General features: G+C 34.2%; 3 protein-coding genes and 1 pseudogene across 3 annotated transcripts; 3 read left to right on the forward strand and 1 right to left on the reverse strand.

Annotated features, from left to right (window-relative positions):
* Positions 1–521: 521 nt before the first annotated feature.
* LOC8283281 lies at positions 522–2,624 on the reverse strand (annotated as a pseudogene).
* Positions 2,625–3,429: 805 nt separating this feature from the next.
* LOC8283280 (lignin-forming anionic peroxidase) lies at positions 3,430–4,970 on the forward strand. The gene is made up of 4 exons (XM_025157849.2): positions 3,430–3,792; positions 3,883–4,074; positions 4,201–4,366; positions 4,469–4,970. Exons 1-4 carry the CDS (start codon positions 3,556–3,558, stop codon positions 4,849–4,851), a joined length of 978 nt encoding a protein of 325 aa, XP_025013617.1. The 5' UTR covers positions 3,430–3,555; the 3' UTR covers positions 4,852–4,970.
* A 1,690-nt stretch (positions 4,971–6,660) lies between these two features.
* On the forward strand, positions 6,661–8,266 carry LOC8283279 (lignin-forming anionic peroxidase). The gene is made up of 4 exons (XM_002521805.3): positions 6,661–7,031; positions 7,119–7,310; positions 7,429–7,594; positions 7,694–8,266. The coding sequence occupies exons 1-4, from the start codon at positions 6,798–6,800 to the stop codon at positions 8,077–8,079; spliced, it is 978 nt and encodes a 325-aa protein (XP_002521851.2). The 5' UTR covers positions 6,661–6,797; the 3' UTR covers positions 8,080–8,266.
* Positions 8,267–16,200: 7,934 nt separating this feature from the next.
* Positions 16,201–17,815, forward strand: LOC8283278 (lignin-forming anionic peroxidase-like). The gene is made up of 4 exons (XM_048373737.1): positions 16,201–16,566; positions 16,658–16,849; positions 16,970–17,135; positions 17,235–17,815. Exons 1-4 carry the CDS (start codon positions 16,333–16,335, stop codon positions 17,618–17,620), a joined length of 978 nt encoding a protein of 325 aa, XP_048229694.1. The 5' UTR covers positions 16,201–16,332; the 3' UTR covers positions 17,621–17,815.
* The last annotated feature ends 5,314 nt before the right edge of the window (positions 17,816–23,129 follow it).

Consider the following 23,129-nt stretch of genomic DNA (forward strand, 5'->3'; position numbering starts at 1 on the left):
AACCACAGCTCATTTCTTAAATAAGAATTAAGTCGAAAATGCAATTTGCCGGTACACATTGTGACTTAAAACTTTGAAGAATACATGCATGTTCTTGGAACAATGAAGAATTTTAAAGCAAGACAAAAAGAATTACAAATTGCATCGCTGCCATTATTGGTAATTGCTAACTGTAAAGCATTTAAGCAAACTCTAGTTGAACTCCCATTTTGCCAGCTAAAGCATCTTGTATTTCACTTGGTCAACCATAAATATACCTCTAAAATACAATCTGCTTCCTCCACTACCTGATTGTAACTGTGATAACATCTGTACATAACACCCCAAGATCAGAAACAGAAACATTACGGTGCCTGGAAATCATAGAAAGCAGCAACTTAAGAGTAAATCCAACCCACTGACAGTGGTCGTGCTATCCAAAACCCATTTTAATCTTCCAAGATTATGGTCCTTGCTGATTTTTTTTTTCAAGCAAAGCATGCATTTGGATCTTCTTCATCAGAGTCAAATTCTACCTGCAAGGAATTGTAAGCATAAATAGCAGCATTAGATACATTAAACATGTAAGAAGTTGAAGGTTTCTTATGTTTGAATAGTGTGATAATGCTAGCAGAATGGTTTACTTCATTATTCCCAAGCTACAGCAACATGGGCCTGGGTACCCGCCCGGCCCGCCCAGGCCCGCACTTCTCGGGCCGAGCTTGGACAACAAATTTTATATACAAGCCCAGTCCGGCCCGAACCCGAAAAAAGCCCGTAGTCTTCGGACCGGTCTTGGGCTTTTATATAAAAATCCAAGCCCGGCCCGGCCCGGCCCGATGTTTAGTTTAATTAGGAAAAAAAAAAGTCATACCTAGCATTTTGAAATGTCACCTTCAACTTATAATTAAGTACTACATACCACTTAACTATCTATTATTTTTGTCTATAATTTTATTGTTATTAATAATATATTTAAATAAAACTAAACTCAAGCCCGACCTGAACCCGCCCAGACCCGATCCGTATTTACAGGTTTAACAATTGGTCGGGCCGGGCCGGGCTTTTTAAAAAAAATCGGACTCGGGTTTGGGCTGAGAGATATTAAAAAATTCTCGAGCTTGGGTGGGCTCAGGCTTGTTCAAAATAAAGTCAAGTCCGGTCCGAGCCTGCCCAGGCCCGGCCATGAGCAGGTCTAAGCAACAGCCATGATAACATTGACATAGAAGCTGAAACTACGAATTGCCGGAATAGGTTATTGATGCTTAATGTAAAAGGAAACTCATATTCTCATCCTTGAACCATTTTCCATGACAGTCTCGCTTCCAACCAGCTTCTATAAACTTGAGTTTTCGCTCTCTGCGCTCTTCGAATTCCAATTGTTGTTGTACAAGTGATGCATCAGATGTTCTGAATTTCAATTGTTGTTGCCACAATAACAACCTGTCCCATGCTCCATGTCACATCACATTTTTGATTACCAGAATTCTGCTGGGAAGTTTCACTGCAGAGTACCTCAGAAGCAGAGCCTTCATTGTCTGCTCAATCAATGGTTTACTGCCTAATCTTACTTTTTTGTTCAAATTAGTAGAATTCATAGAGCCAACAGGAAAGTCTGATAATTCTAATATCTTATCAATCTCATCTTTTCTCATCAATTCTCTTTCCTTCAGCCTAGACTCTGCTGCAATATGGCGTGATCCCTTGCAATGCGTCTGAGAAAGTAACATTTTCAGAACCCAAATACTTACTTTCATATATGAAAAAGCTTCGCTTCCAAACAGAAAAACCTAATTGATTGGCTCCGACATATTGAATGTTAACACACTATCCATTAGCTTGCCCAGAAGCCCAAAATCAGTCTTTTCTATAAAATTAACCATTTGCAGACAAAACTAGGTCCCGTTAAGTTTATTCAATATAAACTATTATAAACTCTTAACTAGTTTATAATCCCAACCTTATTAAGGTGGCATTCATCACAGAAACTTCATGTTACTCCTAAAAAAAAAGGAAAGAAAGAAAAAATTAAAATTAGATAGGGTTTGGAAATCAGGAATTTCTACTTAAATCCTATTTGGGTCTTTTAAGTGCTAACATTATTAAGTGAATTAACCTCTGATAACAAAAAGGAACAAGAATATTCGAGAAACAATAAAACAAAAGAAAAGAAAAGAACAAGTAAAAAAACATTGAATGCTTACAGAGAGCATGAGAGGAGAATCAAGGATGGGATTGTGAGGACAAAAAAGACATGCATATTTGCCACTTGAAAGCTTCTTGTAAGGAAAAACATCAAGACCTTCTATCAGAACATCATCAACTCTTCTCTTTCTGTATTGTGCTTCTCTTCTCCAGCTGTCTCCTCCAAACACACTCATTTTTTCTTTTCTTTCCCTGCGCTTTTCTTTGATCATTGTCGTTGACTGCTATTAGAATCAGATTGGGCTACTGCAGTAGCCCATTGGACTGTCGCTCAAGATCTAATTAACTTTTTTCTTTCCCGGTTTGATGTTTGCCCGTTGTGGCTTGCTCCTTTAATCTCTCCTCAAACTTTGAGTTTTCTCTACTAATACGAGACTACATTTGGCTTCTCCACAAACAGTAAGATTTTATTTTTTTTATATATATATTTAATTTTTGATACATAAAATTATTTTAAAAAAATATAATATTATAGTATTCGTTTATATAATATTAAAATTAATAGATAAATATTTTAGAAATAATTTATTAATAGTATTAATTTAAAGGTAATATTAATAAAGAAATATTTTATTAATGCAATAATATAAATAAAAATTTTAAAAAATTAAAAATATTTAGTATGCTATTATTTTTAAAATTATTATAAATTAATATTAAATATTAAATAATTAACTAAATTATATTAATAAATCTAATTTTATAATTGAAATAATAATAACGGCAATAAGTTACGAAATTTCCTTTATCTACATAGCAAAAACGTAGCTGCTATCATTATATATATAAATATATATCTTCCCAGTACGGAGGCAAAAACTTGGTCACAGATTTACCAAGACAAAGGCCAACGGGCAAGAACTACAAACTTGACCATCAAAATGTTATATAACTTCAAGTTCCCATGGGGCATATAGTTCCAAATCAAAGCAAAGTTGCTAAATCTTGTGGGAATAAGACTAATTTTATCTTAAGAAATTACTAAGAACGATAATTCAACACTACACATAAATTACAGCTGCAGTATTCTATATGAACATTTCTCTTATATAAGAATTTGTCAAGTTTGAGGCAATCAAACTAATATATCTAATTATTTTATGGATGCCAAAGCTGAAATTGAAATTGGTATAGAAACCGAAGTAAATTGATTGGATTGGATTTGGTCATAAGCTACGCGTATAGTGGCTCTAATGCGGGCTGACCTTATTTCCCTATATAAGCTGCTCATCGTCTTATTTTCTTCTTCATCAACTTTCACATCTCTCTATTCTTTTGCTCGTGTTAAGCCTCCCAAAAGCTACATTAATTGTTTAATTCTTCATTACAAATACAAAACCCATAGTTTTCTTCTTGAGAATACGAAAAGTAATGGCAACTCCGGTACCTGATGTTTTAGTATCACCCGCAAAAGCAGTAGGTGTCATGTTTATGTTACTGCTCTTGATGAGCTCAGCATGCCAGGCTCAACTCACCTCTAGATTTTATGACAATTCATGTCCCAATGCTCTCAGTACTATCAGGACTTCAATCAGGAACTCAATCGCAGCAGAACGAAGAATGGCAGCTTCTCTCATTCGTCTGCACTTTCACGATTGCTTTGTTCAGGTATGCATACGTTAGAGTAACTATATTAAAGATCCAGTCTGCTTTTTCTCTTCAGTCAACTGATTCATGAATGCCCTTGATATTTTGCAGGGTTGTGATGCCTCTATCTTACTCGACGAGACTCCAACGATAGAGAGTGAAAAGACTGCACTACCCAATAAGGATTCTGCCAGAGGTTACGGAGTTATAGACAAAGCAAAATCAGCAGTAGAAAAGATATGCCCTGGAATTGTATCCTGTGCAGATATCCTAGCTGTGGCAGCAAGGGATGCTTCTGCTTACGTATGTGTATAAAAAATAGATTTCTAGTCCTAGAGACAATCTTCTTATATATACATATCTATTAATCTAAACAATAAATAATACAGCAAATGATTAATTCTTAATTTTGTCAATCACATTGTATAGGTGGGTGGTCCATCATGGACAGTGATGCTTGGAAGAAAAGACTCAACTACTGCAAGTCGAACTCTTGCCAACAGTGAACTTCCTAGTTTTAAAGATGGCCTTGACAGACTTATTTATCGTTTTCAGAGTAAAGGCCTTAGTGCAAGGGACATGGTTGCTTTATCAGGTTAGAATCAAACCAACATATATATCTCATATAAAAGCCTAGCCTTTTATAGTTTAGCAAAATCAGTCTTGCTAAGTCAGTATTTTCATTTCCATGTTGCAGGTTCACATACACTAGGTCAAGCTCAGTGCTTCACATTTCGTGATAGGATTTACACCAATAGCACTTCCATTGATGCTGGTTTTGCTAGCACTCGCCGCCGTGGTTGTCCAGCTGTTGGTGGTGATGCAAAATTGGCTGCGCTTGATTTAGTCACGCCCAATTCTTTTGACAACAATTACTTCAAGAATCTGATACAAAAGAAAGGTCTTCTTGAATCAGATCAAGTTCTGTTTAGTGGAGGTTCTACAGATAGCATTGTCTCAGAATATAGCAGGAGTCCTGCAGCTTTTAGTTCTGACTTTGCATCTGCAATGATCAAAATGGGAAATATTATCAATGGAAATGCTGGGCAGATAAGAAAGATTTGCAGTGCCGTCAACTAGTTTGTCCTTCATGATTGCCATCGATAAACTGTAATAATTAATTGCACATGTCCTACTCCATTCCCCCACAATTTTTTTATTTCTTTTTATTAATTATTAATTATTTTATTCATTCTCAATTGTAATTCATTCAATTTTTGTATATTAATTAATAATAAAGAATTTATTATATATATGAAAATTTTCAAATTTTCTTGTATTTCATCAAGTCTGAAATAAATATTCTTTATTCATTATTATTAAGCAATTTAATATTATTATTTTATTTTTATTTTTCACTCTTTTCATCGTAAAATAAGATATTCTTCTATCATTTAAGAATAGTTATTGACTAGATATAATTTATTTTATTAAAAATAAAATCACCATGAAAATGCTTAAAAATAAAGTCACCATAGAAAGTGTTTATCTTTAAAATATCAAATGGCTAACCATAAGGCTGAAGGAGAGAAAATTTGCAGTTCTTTTAATGACCAAAGTTGGAATTCTCTTGCCAGATCATATAAAATCAAGTGTTAAACAAAAAGGAAAACCGAAAAAAGAAAAATTATAATAAAATAGTATATTATCTTTTATTTTAATTTGTTTACCCTCGATGTGACGGGGATAAATTATATGCTTAAGGGGTAATTTTGCTAGCATAATTTAATAACAATATACATAGATGCCAATTAGTCTTCTTTGCACGCGATACCAGTGGCGTAGTGCATATAAAATATGAATCTATATATGACTGCTGAGTTTGTATTCATGCTTCTAAAATTGTAATAATTAATCAATTTGATATTTTAATATTTAAAAAGTTTTTAATTCAAATTTAGTTTAATTTACACCTAAAATTTATTTTTCTGAATAGACATATGACAAAGAAAAATAAATTTAAATATATTAGATTGAAAGTTAGAGTATAAAATTGATTAAATGATTAAAATTTAAAAATATAAATATATATCTGACTGTATATGAAAGATTGTGTAATAAATTTATCATAACAATTTTGGATTTTCAATATAGAATCACGTTTATATTAGGATTACTAACAAAAAGTTGTGGAGAATAAGTGCTAATTATAAAGTGCATGTTGAAGGTTTAATAGATAGATACATTTAGGCAATGATGGTCATCTGTCAAATTATGGAACATTTGACTCTATTCACCTAAACTTTATATTGGCTTATTAGTAGAAAAATGTCCTAGTTTTCAATTTATTGGACTATATATTTTATTCAAATGGAGGTATTTTCACGTGAGAAATTTAATTTTTTTACAAGTAAGAGAACACAAATTAAAATTTAAGAATCTATTTAATTTGAAATATATAATGTTAAATTAAGCATGTTGGTGTCTAATTATTAAACCATAAAAGAAAACTAAAAGGAACAAATTAAACGTGGCTGCTATCTCAATCAAGGAATCAATCTCTCTCTCACACACCGTTATTGAACCCTTTTGACTTTTGGGCTATAGCGTAAGCAATCAAATCTCTCTCTCGCACCAGAAGGTCAATCAGAAACAAATGACAAACATCCTTAATTAATTACGAACAAAGCGACAAATACCGTAAGCAAGCATTTTCCTTTTTATTATCTTTGTCTGTTTAGCTTTAATTGTACAGCTGGATTATAATCTGAGCATTTTTGACTGTTGTTTATATAATTTGTTTGATCATAACTATGAAATTTTCAAGTCCTATTCACAGGCATCAATCTTGAACAACGGTTGGCTGCAGCGATTACGCAAACCCTTCCTCATGTGCTCAGCAGCACCTTATTCTTTATCTCTATATAAGGTTCTGAGCACCTTGCTTTCTTCTCCACCCTTCTATCATTTCTCCATCTGATTTTCTTGTTTTTTACGGTTCTAAAACTTTCTTGCCTTTTTCTTTTCAGAAAAACAACAATTAAATTAAAATTATTATCGTTTCATTCTTGAGATAAGCAAAGGAAATGGAAACTTCAACTTCCAAATTCTTTCTATCTCCAGCAAAAGCAGCAGCTATCATGTTAATATTGCTGCTTTTGAACACTGCATGCAACGCTCAACTCAACTCCAAGTTTTATGACAAAACATGTGCAAAAGCACTCTCTACTATCAGAACTTCCATCAGAACTGCTATTGCCAGAGAACGTAGAATGGCCGCATCTCTCATTCGCCTGCATTTTCATGACTGCTTTGTTCAGGTACCCTTTTATCCCCATGCAATTGCTACATGCATTCCTATTAAGCTTACGTTAGTCTCATGTTGGAACTAAACTTGGGTTTTGCAGGGTTGTGATGCCTCAATCTTACTGGATGAGACTTCATCCATCCAGAGTGAAAAGTCTGCACTTCCCAATAAGGATTCTGCTAGAGGTTATGAAGTCATCGACAAAGCGAAATCTGCAGTGGAGAAGATATGTCCTGGAGTTGTTTCCTGCGCTGATATCCTTGCTGTTGCAGCAAGAGATGCATCTGCCTATGTAAGTATAAATATGTGTTCTTTGAGATGCCAATTTCGACATTCGAATCTAGTGAATCAAGCTAATTAAAATGTCAATATCAATCATGTATATATATACTTGTTTTTGTATAAATCAGGTCGGTGGTCCATCCTGGACTGTGAGGCTTGGAAGAAGGGATTCAAAGACTGCAAGTAGAACCCTAGCCAACAGGGACCTTCCTAGTTTTAGAGATGGCCTCGACAGACTTATATCTCGCTTCCGAAGCAAAGGCCTAAGTGCTCGGGACATGGTTGCTTTGTCAGGTTGGAGCTTGGAACTGTTCTAAGAGCCTGGCAGACCTAGTTAATAGCTTATATATTTCTGGTTCATGATGCTAAAATTGTTTATTTCGCCGAATGCAGGTTCCCATACTCTAGGACAAGCTCAATGCTTTACATTTCGCGAAAGGATATACAGCAATGGCACTAAAATTGAAGGTGGATTCGCTAGCACTCGCAGACGCCGTTGTCCTGCTGTCGGGGGCGATGCAAATTTAGCTGCACTCGATCTAGTCACACCCAATTCCTTCGACAACAATTACTTCAAGAATTTGATACAAAAGAAAGGTCTTCTTCAATCTGATCAAGTTCTTTTCAGCGGAGGTTCTACGGACAGCATTGTGTTGGAGTATAGCAAAAATCGTGAAACTTTCAATTCAGATTTCGCAACTGCCATGGTCAAGATGGGAAATCTTATCAACCCATCTCGTGGTGAAATAAGGAGAATCTGCAGTGCTGTCAACAAGTAATTAGTTTGTGTATTTTCCAATGATTAAACATCCTTTTACTACTTTTTTTGTGATTTCCTTTTTCTATAAATTTGTTGTTCTTTAATTCTTTCTATTTTCATCAAGTGTAAAGTACCTATATGTGATTTGTTTACGTCATTTGTAATTCTTTTTAATTATTAAATAAAAGAATACTATTATTAGCTTATTACTCTTATTTTTAATTATTTTTTAATATAAATACTCCATCTATCACATCATCCAAAACAAAAACATTATCTATTAATTATTAAATTTTTTTACTGATATGTCTGAGGCTGGGAATTTATTAACATAACAGTGTCTGAGGCTGCTTAGATTCTTGATGTTAGAAATAATGTCGATTCCTTCTGGAGGCTGCTTATTTAAGACCATGTTTAGTCGGGGAGGAAGCAGGTAAAAAGTTTATTGCCAGAAAAATGTCTCTGTCGATGGCTGGTCTTGTCACTGTCCTCGTTCATAAAATATCAATCATATAAAGGACAAAAATGAACAATACAACGAAAACATCAAAGACAATTGAATGTTTTTTTTGACAATGTATACTAGCTCACGACCCGCAAGCACAATATTTAATTTTTAATTGATATCGCATATATAAAATAAATATAATTATGAGGAACCAATTTGAAATTACACATCACATTACAGTTTATAACCAATACTAATTAGGGTTCAAATTAATTAACAATGCAACTTGATGTTGCGAACAAATTAATTTCAGCGTTGATGTTTTTGTAGGCTTAATTATGGAATTAGGAATGGCAATGAGTAGGACGAGCAAAACTCTCACACGGCAGATTGCCAACTTATGTCCAAAATAGTTGGTTCGGTTTTATCCCTAAAGTCATAAATTCCGACCATCAACAAAAATAATTGAAGAGAAAATAAGTTGCCGTTACAAGAAAAGAAAATTTTAATCCAATTGGTTTGTGTTGAATTTAAGATGATGAATTGTATATTTACTGAGTATATGAATTCTAATTATTACAGTTTGATTGTTCTTGTTTATATAGACAAGGTTGCAACGGTAGCCTAATTTATACAATGGCTGCCTTGAGACCTATGTCCAACGTTCCTTTCTGATTTAGATATGGTTGAAGTGACATTTCCCTTTGACAGGGATGGTTGCTCTCTTTCATGGAGGTCTGTGATGAGTAACCCTGCATAGGCTTTTCTGCCTGTGCAATGTCTGAGACTTCTCTCTTTTTTATGTCTTTCTTTGTGCTGCTTTCAACACTCCCCCTCAAGGTGGGTTCGTAGAGGTTGATGGAACCCATCTTGTTGAGAATGGCTTGATGATTGTTTTTGTTGAGAGCTTTCGTAAATATGTCGGCCAGCTGATCATGACTTCTGACAAATGGTGTTTTGATTTCGCCTGATTGTACCTTTTCTTTGATGAAGTGACAATCGACTTCGATGTGTTTGGTACGTTCATGAAACACTGGGTTAGATGCAATGTGTCGAGCTGCCTGATTGTCACAGTACATCTGCATAGGTCCTTTACATTCTATTTTCATGTCGAGGAGAACTTGCTTGATCCAAGTGAGTTCACTTGGTGTAGATGCCATGGCTCTATATTCTGCATCTGCGCTTGATCTTGCCACTACGCTTTGTTTTTTATTTTTCCATGTTACTAAATTTCCTTCTATGAAAGTGCAGAATCCTGTTGTTGACTTTCTATCACTGTCTCCTGCCCAATCTGCATCAGAGTAGCTAATTATAGTGTTAAAGTTATTTTTATTCATCCAGATTCCTTGTCCTGGGGTTCCCTTGATATACCTAAGTATTCTATCAATGGCCTCTAGATGACTGGTGCGAGGAGTATGCATAAACTGACTTACCATACTTATTGCGTAGGAAATATCGGGTCTAGTGATAGTTAGATAGATCAACTTTCCTACTAAGCATTGATAATGTCCTATGTTATCTAATGCATTACCATCATCCAACTTAAGTTTGACATTAGTTTCCATTGGAGTGTTTGTAAGTTTAGCTCATAGTTTTCCAGTTTCTTTTAAAAGGTCGAGTACATACTTTCTTTGGGATAGAAACAAGCCTTTATGTGATTTGGCTATTTCTATTCCAAGAAAGTATGATAGTTGACCTAGATCCTTGATATTAAATTTCCTTTTTAACTTTTGCTTAACCTTTTCAATTTCTTCATTATCATTACCGGTTATGATGATATCATCCACGTATACCAGAATAATGATAGTGCATGTGTGGTTGTGTCTTATAAACATAGAGGAATCCGAAGTACATTTATTGAAATTGATATTTAGAAGGAAAAGGCTTAGCTTGGCATACCATGTTCTTGGAGACTGCTTTAGGCCATAGATTGCCTTTTTTAGTTTACATACCAAAGACGGGTTTGATGTGAACTTGTGGCCTAGAGGAAGGGTTATATAGACTTCTTCTTCTAGAGTCCCTTGGAGAAATACGTTTTTAAGTCCATTTGGAATAGACTTGATCCTGAGTTAGTAGCAATAAATAATAAAATGCAAACAATATTCCTTTTTTCTATCGGTGCAAAGGTTTTCTGGTAGTCAACGCTATAGGTTTGTGTAAACCCTTTGGCTACTAATCTGGCCTTATATCTCTCGATTGATCCATCACAATTAAATTTTATTTTGTATACTCATTTACACCCTACAGTTTTTTTTTTGGTGGTAGGGGAACAATATCTCAAGTGTTATTCTTTTCTAGGGCATAAAACTCTTCTTTCATGGCCTTGCACCACTTAGGGTTAGTGTTTGCGTCATAGAAAGATGTGGGTTCTGTGTGTGCCGTGATGTTTCCCAGATAGGCTTGATACTGATGTGACATTAAATCATAAGAAATGAATTGTTGAATTGGAAATGATACCTTATGGGTTACATAATCCCCTAACCTGATGAGAGGCCTGGTTGGTCGAGTGGATCTTCTTAAGGCAATTTCTTCCTGAGGAGGTTCGATTTCTTTGCTGCTTGTGATATTCTCTCCCCTTGAAGGTATTGTCTTTAAGTTGAGATGTTGCTCCCCTGGTGATTGTCTGATTGGAATTTCTTTTCGAGCGCAAACATTGGTTATGCAGAAATAGAAATGTGTGTGGCCCATAAGTGTGGTTGGGAGTAGCACTATGATGGTCATTCTTCGTGTAATAGGGTTCATGTTCTAGAAACGATACATCCCTGGAAACATAAGTTTTGTGTGTGAGGGGATCATAACATTTATACCCATTTTCTCCTACGGAATATCCTAAAAATAAGGTTTTGGCGGAGCTTTTATCAAATTTGTTAAGTCTTTTAAGATGGATAAAAGTAGTGCAGCCAAAGACTCGAATGTGTCCTAACTTAATTTTTCTTCCCTTGAGGACTTCTAGAGGACTGAGATTTTTTAATTTGGCACTGGGTAACTGGTTGATAAGGTATGTGGCAGTGAGGAGTGTATCAGACCAGAAGGTGGAGGGGATATTATTTTGAAAGAGTAGTGTATGGGTGACTTCAAGAAGTTGTTTGTTTTTTCTTTTTGAGACACCATTTTGTTCTGGGGTATTGATGCAAATAGTTTGATGAAGGATGCCTTCCTTTTTAAGAAATTCTGAAAAATTTTGGTTTATGTATTCTGTACCATTGTCAGAACGAATTTTTTTTTCGATGTATTGATTTTTAATAAAGTTTAAAAGATTCTTGAAAGCATGTAATACCTCGTTTTTCCCTTTCAATAAATAGACCTAAGTAGTGCGAATATAATCGTCAATAAAAGTGACACAGTATCGAAAATGATTATAAGATGTAACAGGTGCAGATCCCCAAATACAGAGTGAATTAATTCAAATCTTTTTTTACACACACGAGAAGATAGAGAAAAAGGAAGGCGAGTGTGTTTAAAAAATTTGTAAATATTATAATGACTGGAATTTAAATTATAATAAAACAGTTTGTTCAAGACAAGGTCGGACGGATGCCCAAAACGTAAATGCATTAGCTTGCCTTGATCGATTGGTCTTGTCGACACAAGATAGTGAATGGTGGAGTCTTTGAGATAGTATAGTCCATTGTCATAATGTCCTTTACCAATTGTCTTCCCTGTAATTCGATCTTGAAACATGACTGAAGATGGTGAAAAAATAACATTGCAATTTAAATCATTAGTTATTTTACCAACTGACAATAAATTGGATTTGAAGTTAGGTAAGAACAAGACATTTTTAGAGATTTGTTAAGTAGTGTAGTGGTGCCACTACCTTGAATTTGGATTTTGTTTCCGTTGGCAACTGTCATATGTTGAAGATTTTTAGCGGGATAGAAATTTAACAATTTTATTTTGTCCCATTTCATGTGATCAGAGGCACCGGAATCAATATCCTAATCATTTTGACATGTTTTTAAATATGGTAGTACAAAATTAAATGAATTAGATACCGAACTTGACCCACTGGGTTGTTGATGCTGAACTAGCGCTTGGATTTGAGATAATAATTCATTTAGCTGGAGCGAGACTGTCGGGTCGGGTCTGGGTCTGAGTCGGGTCGGGTCAATGTTGGATCCGGTTTGAAATCAGGTCGGGTCAGATGGGTTAGAGTCGGGTCGAGTTGTTGCAAAGCCGGGTTGGGTCATAGAGTCGAGTCGGGTTTGCTCATAACCTTCAGACCCGTTATAAGCACCCAACCCACTACCAATTAACCCTACCCCGTTATATGTCCCCGACCCGTTGCTTGTCATATTTATCCCCTCATTAGGATTTTATTTTCCACTTTGTCCGCCGAACCTTTTCTCCTCCTCGCCTCTTTCCCCTTTATTCACGCCTCTAGAGCTCTCCCACCCCAGAGACGGCCTTAGCTGTGGGTGGAGATGCCAGTAGCCATCGCGATGATGGCCCTGCTTCTTGCAGTGGTCACATCGCTCGATGGCGCTCGGTCCTTCCCTCTGGCGGGCTTGCTCTCGTCGAGTGGTATAGGCTCGACTATCTGTAACATCGAGGGCTGAGTTCATGGTGCTCCTTCTTATTTCTTCGCGCTTGATATTTGCTATCACATCGTCTATTCTAGAGAGCTCTATCGACAAGAGGATCTGCAATCTCAAGCCTTCGTAGCTTGAGTCCAGTCCTTCCAGGTAGGTATATACGAGGTCCTGCACTGCTCTTTTTTTTTCTTCTGAGTTATTTGATGGGGGAAGGTAATTTTGCAACTCCTCCCATCTGGTTAGTATTTCTATTGCATATTCCGAAGAACTTTTTGTTCCCTATGTGATTTGTGACAGTTCTTGTTTAAGTTTGAATATGTGGGCAAAGTTCTATTGGTGGTCGTATAATCCCTTCATTTTTTCCCAAATGGCCTTTGATGACTCCATTAGAATGCAGAATCAGGAAATTTGTATTTCCATGGTGTTGGTGATCATCGACATGACCAAATGGTCTGTCGTTTGCCATTCCTCCATTTTTTCTAACTCTTCCTCTATTGGAGCATCTGGCCTTTTTGGTTTTGGTTTTTGTTTGGTTCCAGTGATGAATCCCAGCTTTCTTCTGCCGCTGAGACCGATATACACTGATTTTGACCATTCAAAATAGTTTGAGTTACCTTTTAGTGTTATGTTGGTTAATTTATCGTTTTGAGACATGGCTTAAGAATGTTGGGTAGATGATGAGTACAGGTTAAACCTACTATGATATCATGTTGAATTTAAGACGATGAATTGTATATTTACTGAGTATATGAATTCTAATTATTACAGTTTGATTGTTTTTGTTTATATACACAAGGTTGCAACGGTAGCCTAATCTATACAATGGCTGCCTTGAGACCTATGTCTAATGTTCCTTTTTGATTTAGGGATGGTTGAAGTGACCTTTCCCTTTGACAGGGATAGTTGCTCCCTTTTCTTGAGGTGTGTGATGAGTAACCCTGCACATGCTTTTCTGCCTGTACAGTGTCTGAAACTTCTCCCTTTTTTATGCCTTTCTTCTTGCTGCTTTCAACAGTTTGTTATTGTTATTATTATATTTTTGATGGTGCTTTCTAAGGTAAAACAAAATAACACCATTAATTCTTATCTTTTAAATTTTATAAGTAAAGATGACTGACAACTTATTGAACTCTTTATAATTTTTAATTATGAAAACAATTAATATTTTATAAAAAATGACAATGCTCTTTATATTTTTCACTAATTAGCAATAATGCTAATTTTTCTTAAATGTTACTAATTTAGAAAAAACGAGTGATACTATAAAAAATTATTACGTTTACGAAATTTAATGATTTAGGAAAAAATAGATAAATTTATGAAAAATATTAAATTTTTTGTAGTCGCGAAATATGTTAATAAATTACGAAAAATGACAATCTTCTTCATATTTCTTCATAAATTATACTAATTTTTCATAAGTGATATTAATTAGCAGAAAAATGAATGATATTACAAAAAAAATGATTAGCTTTTGTGAAATTCAATGATTTACAAAAAATTGACAAATTTATGTAGAATATTAAATTTTTTGTAATCGCGAATATATTACTAAATATGAAAAATGATAATCTTCTTCATATTTTTTCGCAAATTATACTAATTTTTAGTAAGTGCTACTAGTTGCGAAAAAATTAATGATATTATGAAAAAATGATAACTATTGTGAAATTTAATGATTTACAAATAAATTGACAAATTTATGAAAAATATTAAATTTTTTATAATCGTAAAATATATGACTAAGTTACGAAAAATGACAATTATCTTCATATTTTTTCACAAATTACACTAGCTTTTCATAGGTGAAACTAGTTATGAAAAAAATGAATGATATATGAAAAAATGATAACTTTTGTAAAATTTAATGTTTTATTAAAAAATTGACAAATTTATGAAAAATATTAAATTTTTTTATAATCGCAAAATTTATTATTAAATTACGAAAAATGACAATTATTTTTATATTTTTTATAAATTAAATTAACTTTTTATATATTTTAAGAATATAATTTTTTTAAAAACTATCATATATTGTTTTAGCAAACTCCATTTTAATTGGTAATCTCTAATAACAGGTTATCAATTTTATTTTTAAAAGGTTTTAGAAGTTGCCATTATTTTATTAATGGGTTAAAATAAAATATGGCTAGAATTTACTATTTAAAATTATCTAAACAAAAAAAGTTGATGTCTCATTTGACTATAACTTTACGATCAAAAGTTTTGCTGAATACATTAAACGCCAAAATTGATGGGTGTTTCTAAAAGAATTAAGCGAATATAAATTAGGTTACTTGTTATTTGTTGATGAGTTTCTTTTATTTATTCAGTGCATTGATTATCATACAAATAATAAGTTTACTCATTCTTTCTTTTGGCACATTATAATACCTCCAGGTTAAGACTAATATTTAATCACGTGCATTAATTATGTAGAATTATTAACAAGAAGACGAAAATAAATAATACTAATAGAGTGCAAGCAGAAAGTTTTTTAGTTTACGTAAGGACCATTGTGGATCAGATTTTTCAACTTTATCCAACTATTGTCAACATGTCTTAAGGAAACATATGTCCCTTTTAAGTTATATGAAAATAAATCAGAATTTCTTTTTCTAAGAAAAAGAAAAACAAATTGACAAAGATGAGTTATCACATTACTATTAAGTAGCAGTCAGTGCCAGTGGTAATTAGAGGGCCACAATCATTGATCCCCAACTTATTATCAAACAAATGGTTTCAATTTATTAAAATGTGTTTGATAACTCAACATTCATTAATTATAATTATAAATTTGAAAAGTGTTTATAAGAAATTGTTAACTCAATACTTGAGCAATTAAATATTGAGATATTAAAGGTGAATCAAATAAGCACATATTTTATATTAATTATCCTTACATTGTTTCTAAATGCATGGTTATTTCACATAGTTGAGAGATTAAATTAGTGATATGAAATCACCCCCTACAACTGGACTGCATATTCAACTTTATGAGTAACCTTTGACAATTCAAATTTTGTGAAATAAAGAAAATTTCAAGTCTGAATCAAGTTAGAGGCATCAAACTTGGAACACTTACTGGCTGCCTGCATAAGACTGCTTCTCACGTGCAATTTATTGATCTCTAATCTCTATATAAGTTCATCGCCACCTTTTTTTCTTCTCCATCTCAACTCTTAATTATCTTGCTTAATTTTCCAGTATCGGAAACACCCTCATCCTCTGATCTCTTTCCATTAATACATTTCTTTTACTCCCGCTATATAGAGAAAAACCATAGAAAATGGTAACTTCAGCTTCCAAATTCTTTCTATCTCCAGCAAAAGCCGCAGCCATCATGTTTATGTTGCTGCTTTTGAACCCGGCATGCCAGGCCCAACTCAGCTCTAAGTTTTATGACAAAACATGTCCAAAGGCCCTCACTACTATCAGAACTTCCATTAAAACTGCTATTGCAAGAGAACGTAGAATGGCTGCATCTCTCATTCGCTTGCATTTTCATGATTGCTTTGTTCAGGTACGTACCCCTTGTATCCCCGTTCAATTGCTACGGTCCTAAGCTTGTATATATTAATCTCATGTCGGGAACTAAATCCTGGGTCTTGCAGGGTTGTGATGCCTCCATTTTACTGGATGAGACTTCATCTATCCAGAGCGAGAAGTCTGCACTGCCCAATAAGGATTCTGCTAGAGGTTATGATGTCATCGACACAGCGAAATCTGCAGTGGAGAAGATATGTCCTGGAGTTGTTTCCTGCGCTGATATCCTTGCTGTTGCAGCAAGAGATGCATCTGCCTATGTAAGTATAAATATGTGTTCTTTGAGATGCCAATTTCGACATTCGAATCTAGTGAATCAAGCTAATTAAAATGTTAATATCAATCATGTAAATAAATATACTTGTTTTTGTACGAATCAGGTCGGTGGTCCATCCTGGACTGTAAGGCTTGGAAGAAGGGATTCAAAGACTGCAAGTAGAACCCTAGCCAACAGGGACCTTCCTAGTTTTAGAGATGGCCTTGACAGACTTATATCTCGCTTCCGAAGCAAAGGCCTAAGTGCTCGGGACATGGTTGCTTTATCAGGTTGGAGCTTGGAACTATTCTAAGAGCCCGGCAGACCTAGTTAATAGCTTATATATTTCTTGTTCATGATGCTAAAATTGTTTATTTTGCCGAATGCAGGTTCCCATACTCTAGGACAAGCTCAATGCTTTACATTTCGCGAAAGGATATACAGCAATGGCACTAAAATTGAAGCTGGATTCGCTAGCACTCGCAGACGCCGTTGTCCTGCTATCGGGGGCGATGCAAATTTAGCTGCACTCGATCTAGTCACACCCAATTCCTTCGACAACAATTACTTCAAGAATTTGATACAAAAGAAAGGTCTTCTTCAATCTGATCAAGTTCTTTTCAGCGGAGGTTCTACGGACAGCATTGTGTTGGAGCATAGCAAAAATCGTGAAACTTTCAATTCAGATTTCGCAACTGCCATGGTCAAGATGGGAAATCTTATCAACCCATCTCGTGGTGAAATAAGGAGAATCTGCAGTGCCGTCAACAAGTAATTAATTTGTTTATTTTCCAATGATTAAACATCCTTTTACTACTTTTTTTGTGATTTCCTTTTTCTATAAATTTGCTGTTTCTGATTCTTTCTATTTTCATCAAGTGTAAAGTACTAATATATTATTTGTGTAAGTCATTTGTAATTCTTTTCAATTATTGAATAAAAGAATACAAATATTAGCTTATTACTCTTATCCTCAAATGTCTTTTTAATGTAAATACTTACATCTGTAATTAGGTTTGGTTCAAGTCCAGTTATTTTGTGAGACTGAATTAAAAAGTGTATTTATTTTTATCTAAATTCTATTAAAGTTCATATATTAAATCCTAGGTTTCGGACTCATGTTTTATTTCTTAATCCACGAGCAGGAGTTATTTAGATAGTTATTGATGGTTACTTTACTAATAGAATAAGGAAGTAGAAAGTGACATATGAAAATAGAAGCTTTTGTATATGATTCGGAAGTGGGGAAGAAATTCTAAAAGTTTTGTAAAGAAAATGAAAAGTGGTGTGAGATGGGTAAAGAAACTTATGAAGCATTCAAGAAATGAGGAAAATGCTGCAGAAATTATGTGAAAGAAGTGAAGATATGGATTTAGGAGTGGAATAATTAGAAACACTTTCAACATTTGTAGGCACCTGCAATAAGATGTATAAGGCAGAAGTTTGTTGAGAGCAAATCAAGGTGTTAGAAATAATGTAAGGATCACTAAATAAAATCAACTCGGTCCATATGTCCCAAAAGCATCTAAAATTACTAGGATGAACTTTTAATATTCTGATATTTATTTTGATTTAGGTTAAGGCCATCGCAAAATATAAATGGACCCGGTTTTGAGCTTTCATCTAATTAAGATTCTCTTGGCAACATGTCCGGACAGAAATAGATGTAAGTTACTAGTAAATAAAAAAAAAAAAAAAGGAGATGTTCATTTGAGAAAGTTCCAAATTGACAGAAATGATTCATACGTGCCTTAATCATTTACTAGTAAGAATACTTATTAGTTATAAATTAGCTTAGTAAATAAGAATTCTTTTTTTTTTTTTGTGAATATAAAAAATATATTTGTTACGTTGTAGTTTTGAAAACAATTTTATTTACAATAATATTAAGAAAAGAGATGGAGCAATGGGATTTCTAAACAAATCTTACCTTTTTCATGAAAAGGTAATTTACTTCGTTATATTTAACTCTTATCATAAGTTAACCTTTGACAATTCTTATTTTATGAAAAGAAGAAAATTTCAAGTCTCATTCAAGTTGTTATCAGGGGCATCAAATTTCGACAGTTACTGGCTGCCTGCATAAGACTGCTCCCATAGATAAAATAGTGACCCATACAGAAACGACGACATGCTATATAATTACCTGATCTGTATACAAGTTAATCACCACCCTGCTTATGCAAGTATATATTCCTTCTTACCTTGAGATGCCATTTCCGCCATTCGAATTTAGGATATAAATGTCAGAAACTAGCCAAAATGTTAATCGTCATTAGTCCTGTTCATGGGCTGGGCCTGGGCAGGCTCGGGCCGGGCCTGACTTGATTTTGGACAAGCCCGAGCCCACCCAGGCCCGATAAATTTTTAATATTTCTGAGCCCAAGCCCGAGTCCGAAATTTTTTAAAAAGCGGGGCCCGGCCCGGTCTGGCCCGACTAATTGTTAAACCTGCAAAAAGAGGTCGAGCCTGTGCGGGTTCGGGTCGGACCTGACCCGGCCCGACCAATAATTCAACATAAATATTCAAAATTCCATTCCAATTTCAACACAAATATTCAAAATTTAAACCCAATAATCATGTTCATCATAATAATAAAGATACAAACATCAATTAATATTTTTAACCATCTAAATAAAACTCCAAAACCTGAAATAAAAGCACAATAATATAGATGAAGCACCTTCAAGGCAAATTCATATTTCCTACAAAATAAAAAATATTTAAATTAATAAGTATTTTATATAAATAAAAATAACTAGTAAGCTAAATCAATATATAAATAATAAATTTACCTAAAAATCCATAATTTCTGCTTCTTCTTCGCCATCAATATCACTAATATCATCCTCACTTGAACTATTGGATTCAAATTTGGGTGTAAAATCACCTAGACAAAATTTATAAAATAAAAATTAGTCAATTATAAAACTTATTTTTGAAAATAAAATTCAGAAAATAGATTGAATTATAAATAAACAACTTTTATTGCCTTCGCACGAATCCAATCCTTAAGACAATTTAAAGCTTGAACCGTCTTAGAATTAAGAGAACTTCTAGAAGCGGTAATGATCTTATTTCCAATGCTAAAAGTGAATTCTGAAGCAACACTTGTAACCGGAATTGCTAAAACATCGCGTGCCATTTTTGAGAGTTCGGGATATCTCATTGAACTTTTATTCCAAAACTCCAAAACATCCAAATCTTCAGTCAAATTATGAGTTGGTTCCTCAAAATAAAGATCTAATTGTGACTTACCATGTATTGTAGTTGTTTCACCCAAAAACTCTTTGTAATCTTCAAATTGCTCATCCCTCATGTCACTAACAAAATTACCACCACTTGATGGTTCCTCATTTGAAGTTCTAATACTAGAACTAGTTTCTTGTCTATACTCGTCAAACAACTTACGAAGGGTAGCCATAACTTTCTCTACCATCTCATCCATTTTGTCTTTCCCATATATTTTACCATAACAATACTTCAAAAAATTTATTTTGCATCTAGGATCTAAAAGTGCAACACAACTCAAAATTCCATTATAATTAGCCCAATATTTGTCAAATTTAGATTGCATAGCCTTAGCGGTATTGCATAGAAGGTGAGATGGCTCATTTGCAACTTCTAATAATTTTGAATGGATTTTCCACACTCCTCTAAAAAATAAATTTGAAGTAGGAGTATTATGAGCCGAAAACATAATTATCACTTCATAAAACACCTTCAAAAATTTATGAATCATAGAAATATATTTCCATTCAATTTCTGAGATTTTATAAGATCTAAGTACATGACTTCTAGTCCCAAAATAATCAAACACATTCTTGTAGTAAAAAGTATTATCAAGCATTGTATAAGTCGAATTCCATCTCGTAGGACAATCATACTTAAATCTTCTCCTAACATCTAAGTGAAAATTTTTCTTTGCAACATCAAAAAACTTTTTTCTACGTATCTGTGATTTATCAATATACTTCATAATTTCTCTGATCTTCTTAATAATATCACTGATACTATCCAAACCTGATTGTACGATTAAGTTTAAAATATGAGCACAACAACGGATTTGAAAAAACTCTCCATTACATACAAGAAACTCTTTTGTTGCGAGACGACCATTAAGGATAGAAATCATAGTATCATTGTAAGAAGCATTATCAGCAGTGATTGAAAATATTTTATGCTTCAAATTCCATTGAGATAAAAATAAGTCAATCTCATCAGCTATGCATAGGCCGTCATAAGGTGGAACTAATGCTCTAAATCTCAAAATTCTCTTTTGTAGTTTCCACTTATCATAAAATGAGCAGTAATGTAAATATACTCAACTTTTGTATGTTGACTCTTCCAATTATCAGTTGTCAAACAAATTTTACCAGGAGCATTGAAAATCATTTCTCTAAGGTTATCCCTTTCTTTCACATACAAAGAAAGAATGTCTCTTTTTAGAGTGTGCCTACTATATGCTCTAAATTGAGGACACGCCTTACACAACATGCGTCTAAAACCCTTTTCTTCCACAATAGTAAAAGGATGAGAACCTTCAACAACAAACATGCTAATGCAATGGCGCAATCCATCATGATCAAACTTATAATTCTTTATAGAATTACTCCCATCACTTAATACTTCACTACCTATAAGAAATTGTTTAATATCTGCATTTCCATGTTTTGAGCATTTAGTTAAATGACGCCTTAAATGTGATGTTCCATTTTTTGTAGCAACACCCAAAATAGACTTACAGTACTTACATTTCGCTTTGGCATCATTTGTATCATTTCCGATTAGCTCAAAATGTTCCCAAACAATTGAAGTACTCTTTGCTCGCTTTTTGGAAACTTCATATTCTGCAAAGCCATCCTCAATGGGCTGTTTATATTTGTCATTTTCGGGTACTATAGAATTTTGTTCCTCAGCCATGAACTAAATTTTAATCTGCATTATATTAAAAAAAACAGAAAATATCAGATTTCCATTTAAATAATCAAATATAAATTTCAGTTTATAATCCACCAAAACCAAATTATCAAATAACTCATATAGAATCTTGAGGTGAACAAAATGAGTGTTCCATTTCAAGCTACAGCAATATATATAAATAACTAGGCAAATTTGAAGCCATTAAAAACGAACAGATCTGGAAAAATGCGACCGCACAGATCTCTAAAAATAAATAAATCACTTCACATGTAACACAAAAATTAACAATTTTCCAGATCTAACTCTAACTGACAAGTAACATTTCTGCAATACAAGCAAAAAAAAAAAGATGGAGGAGACGGCTGGGATAGCGCCGAGGTTACCGATGATCTGCTTTTTAACTTCTCTGAGAGCTTTTAGCTTGACGTCGAGGTCAGGTGAAATGAGTCATGCAAGGAGGTCCATAGGATGGTGAGTGACGGTGGTGGATGTGGTCGGCATGATGGCGGAGCGGCATCAATAACGAGCGAGCCGATCTTAAAAGGAGAGAAGAAAAAAAAATGACAAATAGAGCTAAGAAGAAAGGTATGTCAGAGACAGCCTACTTCCATTCTACCATAGGTCCAACGGCATAATATGCTGGAGAAGAAGAAGTCCTTGCTGTTGCTTTGTTATGATAATTTCTTTACCAGTAAGTGGACTTGTGGCAGTAAATAGACAAAATATTTTATGCGTGAAAAGATGATTTTAATCGGCCACGGGGTTTGGATTTTATATAAAATCCAAGTCCCAACCAAGACTACGAAGCTTTTTCAGTTCGGCCGGGCTTGTATACAAAATTTATTGTCCAAGCTCGGCCCGAGGAATGCGGGCCTGGGCGGGTACCCAGGCCCATGAACAGGTTTAATCGTCATGTAGGTAGGTGGTCCATCTTGGACTGTGAGGCTTGAAAGCAGGGATTCAAAGACTGCAAGTACATAGCTTCTAAGGATATACAGCAGTGGCACTGACATTGATGCTGGATTCGCCACCAGCACTCGCAGACATCGTTGTCCTATTTAACTGCACTTGATCTAGTCACACGCCCATTCTTCTGACAGCAATATTTTACTTCAAGAATGTGATACGAAAGAAAGGTCTCTTCAATCAGATCAAGTTCTTTTCAGTGGTGGTGCCACATATGGCAATGTCTTGGTACGACTTCTAGTTCAGATCTCGCAACTGCCATGATCATCTCGTGGGGAAATAAGGCGAATCTGTAGTTCCTCAACTGAATGTTATAATTTCCTCGTATATCTTTTTTCTTGAAATTTATCTCTTCTAAGCTGTATGTCGTTATCGATTGTAATTCTATCTGATAA

The sequence above is a fragment of the Ricinus communis genome, chromosome 5 (genome assembly GCF_019578655.1).
Source record: "Ricinus communis isolate WT05 ecotype wild-type chromosome 5, ASM1957865v1, whole genome shotgun sequence".
NCBI lineage: Eukaryota > Viridiplantae > Streptophyta > Magnoliopsida > Malpighiales > Euphorbiaceae > Ricinus > Ricinus communis.

Excerpts from the sequence above, each read along its gene's own strand:
- LOC8283279 (XM_002521805.3), top strand. The coding sequence starts at position 6,798 with ATGGAAACTTCAACTTCCAAATTCTTTCTATCTCCAGCAAAAGCAGCA. Across the intron at positions 7,032-7,118 it reads TTCATGACTGCTTTGTTCAG|GGTTGTGATGCCTCAATCTT; the intron begins GTACCCTTTTAT and ends TGGGTTTTGCAG. Across the intron at positions 7,311-7,428 it reads CAAGAGATGCATCTGCCTAT|GTCGGTGGTCCATCCTGGAC; the intron begins GTAAGTATAAAT and ends TGTATAAATCAG.
- LOC8283280 (XM_025157849.2), top strand. The coding sequence starts at position 3,556 with ATGGCAACTCCGGTACCTGATGTTTTAGTATCACCCGCAAAAGCAGTA. Across the intron at positions 3,793-3,882 it reads TTCACGATTGCTTTGTTCAG|GGTTGTGATGCCTCTATCTT; the intron begins GTATGCATACGT and ends GATATTTTGCAG. Across the intron at positions 4,367-4,468 it reads GGACATGGTTGCTTTATCAG|GTTCACATACACTAGGTCAA; the intron begins GTTAGAATCAAA and ends TCCATGTTGCAG.
- LOC8283278 (XM_048373737.1), top strand. The coding sequence starts at position 16,333 with ATGGTAACTTCAGCTTCCAAATTCTTTCTATCTCCAGCAAAAGCCGCA. Across the intron at positions 16,850-16,969 it reads CAAGAGATGCATCTGCCTAT|GTCGGTGGTCCATCCTGGAC; the intron begins GTAAGTATAAAT and ends TGTACGAATCAG. Across the intron at positions 17,136-17,234 it reads GGACATGGTTGCTTTATCAG|GTTCCCATACTCTAGGACAA; the intron begins GTTGGAGCTTGG and ends TGCCGAATGCAG.